The sequence below is a fragment of the Natator depressus genome, chromosome 20 (assembly GCF_965152275.1).
Source record: "Natator depressus isolate rNatDep1 chromosome 20, rNatDep2.hap1, whole genome shotgun sequence".
NCBI lineage: Eukaryota > Metazoa > Chordata > Testudines > Cheloniidae > Natator > Natator depressus.
This window is the reverse complement of record NC_134253.1, coordinates 2,626,807-2,630,808: the sequence shown is the minus strand read 5'-3', so window position 1 is coordinate 2,630,808 and position 4,002 is coordinate 2,626,807. Positions and strand designations below refer to the sequence as shown.

Genomic DNA, 4,002 nt, shown 5'->3' with positions numbered 1-4,002 from the left:
CCCCCCGCACATCAGTTTGGACTCCTTCCCCCCCCCCATCCCACCCCGCCCCGCGCAAATGCTCCTCCAGGCGGCTCTCGGCGCGCCCGGCTATGCTTCAGACACTGCCCTCCACCCGTTGCTTATTGGCCCCACACAGACTGGGCTAGGCCGTGTCCGGCTGGGTGGGCCCTGGGTCCCTGTGCTCCTGTCCCAGAAGAGCCGGGGCGAGCCAGCCAGGGAGGGGCTGTGTGCGGTGTCTGGGACGGGGGTCTGGATCTGCTGGGCTAGCATCTTGGCAGCCTGGCAGGGTGGGGCCTCTGGCAGATCAGTGGGGCTGGACCAGCCATCACCCCGGCTCGCTCAGGGGAGGGGCTGGGGTAGTGGGGGATGTCCCACCTTTTCCCCCGGCTCATTAGCCAGCTCCCAGCCCCTGCTGCCACCTGCTTTCATGCTTTTCGGCTGCCTGCTGGGTAACCAGGAGCATTAACTCCCCTTGCCCCCCGCCCCCAGCTGCGGAAGCTCTCCCCATCTCATTCCTATTCCCCAGCCCCCTTTGTCGTTTGACTTCCAGCAGGAGTTAACAAACAAACCAGGGGCTGGGTGTTGTGTCATTGCGAATGGGCAAAGGCCAAAATAAAATGGGCTCAACCTTCCCTCTTGTCTCCCTGCTGCAGTGGTGGGGGGCGGGCCAGGGCTGCTGGGGGTGGAGGGGACAGGGTGTCAGGACTCCTGGGTTCTGGCCCCATATGCGGGAGAGGAGCAGAGCCCTGTTGTTCTCACCCCAGCTCAGATCTCCCCTCCCTACACTGTCCTCAGACCCTAGGATGGTTCTCCTCTCCCCCCCCCCCCCCCATGCCTGCAGTGTCTGCTACCCTAGAGCTGGCTGGGAGGGGCCCTGGCCCAGCCTGGTGACGTTGCACAGTGGGGAGGGGTCTTTGACTTTTTACCAACAGTTACAAAAACAAGGTGAACAGAGGCCCTGGCGTGAGCCCAGCCAGGGCAGGGACAACACCCGCACCGGCCTCACCCAGCTCCCTTGGTCCCTGCTACCCTCCCCTCCCAGCCCCATGGTCCCTGCCTGCCCAGTGGTCACCCTGCCAGGGCAGGGTCACCCTGCTGCAGAGAGAGCATGTGGGGACTGCAGAGGGGAAGGCTGTCACGCCTGCCCCTGGAAGGGGGGAGCAGGGGCCTGAGGCTGTTGCAATCAGCTGCCTGATAAGGGATCACCTGGCCTGAAGACCTCCCCCAGGCGGGCTATAAAAGGGGCCAGGCAGGCTCTGGGCCAGGCATCCTGCCATCCCTCCCGGCGCCCAGGAGCTCCTGATCTCGTCTGTGCCCAGGTGAGCGGAGGCTGTAACCACCCCCCTGCCTCAGAGGTTTGTCCCCACTGCTCTCGCTGCCTGAAGCCGACGAGGCCCGGGGGTGCTGCACGTTTACACGAGGCCTTTGCACCAGTGTCGGTTGCCAAACCCCAGCAGGGTCCGGTGGGGAGCAGCTCTGTCATTGGGGGCCGGGGGGAACTGCTATCGGTGTGCAAATCCATGCCACCGAGCTGGGCGTGGGGGGAAATGCCCTGTTTGCCCATAGGGGCGGAGGACTTTAGGCTGCCTGTGTCAATCAGACACGTTGAGCTGGAGGGGGCCTTTGTGGCTGAGCTTGCCCTGGGCTGCTGCTGATGGTGGGGGCTCTTCTCCAATCTCAGGCAGCTCAGTGGGAATGGCCAAATTGGTGCCCACCAGCTTCACTGTTTCCTGGGGCGGGAAGAGAATTCCTCCCTGGTGCATTGTCCGTCCTACCCCCCCAGTTTAGTGCAGCTGCTGCAACACTGGGAAATGAGGACCTGCTTTGCTGTCTGAAGGCCCCCCCCGTGCTTGGCTCCTGGGGGCTCGGCCTATGGGCACCCTTGGGAATTCAAAGGGACTGTGGGTGCTCCTCAATCCCAACCTGCAGCCACCTGCTCTCCCAGGACTAGACTCCCCCTGTGATAATGATGCCTGATTCTTTGCTTGCACGTCCCACTGCAGATCTCAAAGTGCTTTTCAGTGGGGAAACTGAGCCCCAGGCCCAGGCAGAGCTGGAAATAGAAGCCAGGCCTCCCAAGTTCCAGGCCAGCGCTGTGTCTACTAGGCCACGCTGCCCCCCCACAGCTCTGCTGTCACCCTGACCCACAATCTCCTATCCCAGCCAGGCACTGCACATTTGAACCCTGGTCTCCAGAAGCCAAAGGCTGGTCCCTCGAGCCCAGTTGTGGCAGTAGCTGGCCTCCCCTGCCAGAGGGTCCCCTGCTGCAGGGAGGGGCTCTGGCGTCTTGTGTCTGTGATGTGTCCTCTTCAGCAGGGTCTGTGCTGCGCCCCCGAAAGACCGGCCCGCCATGCAACAGCCAGTTCTCCACTTCTGCCTGCTTCTGCTGTGCCATGAGCTACAGGGCCTCCAGCTGCCCGCCGCCCCGGGAGGCGCTGCTGGGACCGTCAAGCCCCCAGCGTTGGAAGTGGCCCCCCTCCCCGCTTCTCCCGGCGCACCCAGCTCCCACCAGGCTGCTGCCAGGGTGCTGCTTGACTCCCTCCCGGGGTGGCTTCCCCAGCCAGGGCTCCCACGGGTGGGGGTCTCCTGCCAGGATTTGCTGCCCGAGGCCCTGGAGGGTTTCTCCCAGCTCCAGCCGCTGCCCCAGACCCTCATCATCGGGGCCTTAGCCCTCTCCCTCCAAGGGTCCGGCTGCCCCCGCCAGGCCAAGGGGCTGGTGCTGCGGCTCTATGGGGCGGTGGGGGTGGAGGATGCCAACGCGCTGCTGCTGGGGATAGCAGGACTCCCGGGAACCCCCAGGAGAGGCGGGACCCCCATGCTCTTCAACGGGGATCAGCTGGCAGGTGCGGGCCCCTGGCGTTGCTCGGGCCTGGCCCGGCTTGACAGCTCCCTGCTGTTGGGCCCGGTGGCCAGCACCCATGGCGCCTTCCCAGCCGCCGCCGTGGCCTGCCACAGGCTGGGGTCTGCCTGCGCCGGCGTGACCTCCAACGGGACCACCTCCTTCTCGGTGATCGGACAGCCTGGCGCCTACTCCCGGCCAGGCCACGGGGCCCAGGCCTGGCTGCACCGGTGCCACTGGGCAGGAAGGAACCGGCGCGGGAGCCCGGAGGCCTGCAGCAGCAAGCGGGAGCGGAAGGTGCACGACTTGCTGGAGTGGGTGCCCCTGGTCAGCACTTACTACAACATGGGCACCAGCATCTACTACGCCTTCCAGAACTGCACGGAGCTGGCCAAGGAGCGGGGCCTCGAGGCGGCCCTGGACCTGAGCTACGACGTCCTCCTGGGGCTCGTGGGTGGGTCAGCGGGCAGCTTGGGCCTCGGCATAGGCATGGGGCTGAAGCCGGCCATCAAAGTGGGGGTGCGGTCTCTGATCAGCTACTTCCGGCAGGTGGAGCCGTCCGCCGCCCTGCCCATGAGCTCCTCCAGCCCCGTCACCATGGCCAGCTCCTTCGTGCCGCCATCGGTCTGGGTGTGAATAAAGCGGGGCGCTGCCCATTCCTTGAGCCCAGTGCTGGTGTCCATGATGGGGGGGTTCCAGGGAGGGGAGCTGGCTCACAGCCAGCCCAGCTTCATGCCCAGCTGTGGCCTCCATGTGCAATGAGTTTGGTGGGTCTCAGCCCAGGCCCTGGTGGCTGGCTCTCTCAGCCGCAGTGGGCACGGGGGCTGGAGTCTCTCCGGCCAATTTCCAGCTCCCTGTGCGGTGCTCTGGGGAGGAGGGAAGGACCCCGCCCGCCACTTGCCAACTCAGCATGAGCGCCTGTGCTTGACTTTGATAAGGGGCATGTGATCTCCGGCCACGGTTAGCCTGACCCAGGGCAGCCAGCTGCCACGAGTTGAGTCTAAAGATCAGCAGGTCTCAAAGGTGCTGGGTGGCCAAATTTCTCCCAGATATCATATCACATAGAAGATTAGGGTTGGAAGAGACCTCAGGAGGTCATCTAGTCCAACCCCCTGCTCAAAGCAGGACCAATCCCCAACTAAATCATCCCAGCCAGGGCT

At 64.7% G+C, this 4,002-nt stretch overlaps 1 protein-coding gene across 1 annotated transcript; it reads left to right on the top strand.

The window, feature by feature from the left end:
• The first annotated feature begins 1,802 nt into the window (after nt 1-1,802).
• Nucleotides 1,803-3,478, top strand: APOF (apolipoprotein F). Its single transcript, XM_074935541.1, has one exon. It carries the CDS (start codon nt 2,354-2,356, stop codon nt 3,476-3,478), a length of 1,125 nt encoding a protein of 374 aa, XP_074791642.1. The 5' UTR covers nt 1,803-2,353.
• Nucleotides 3,479-4,002: the final 524 nt, after the last annotated feature.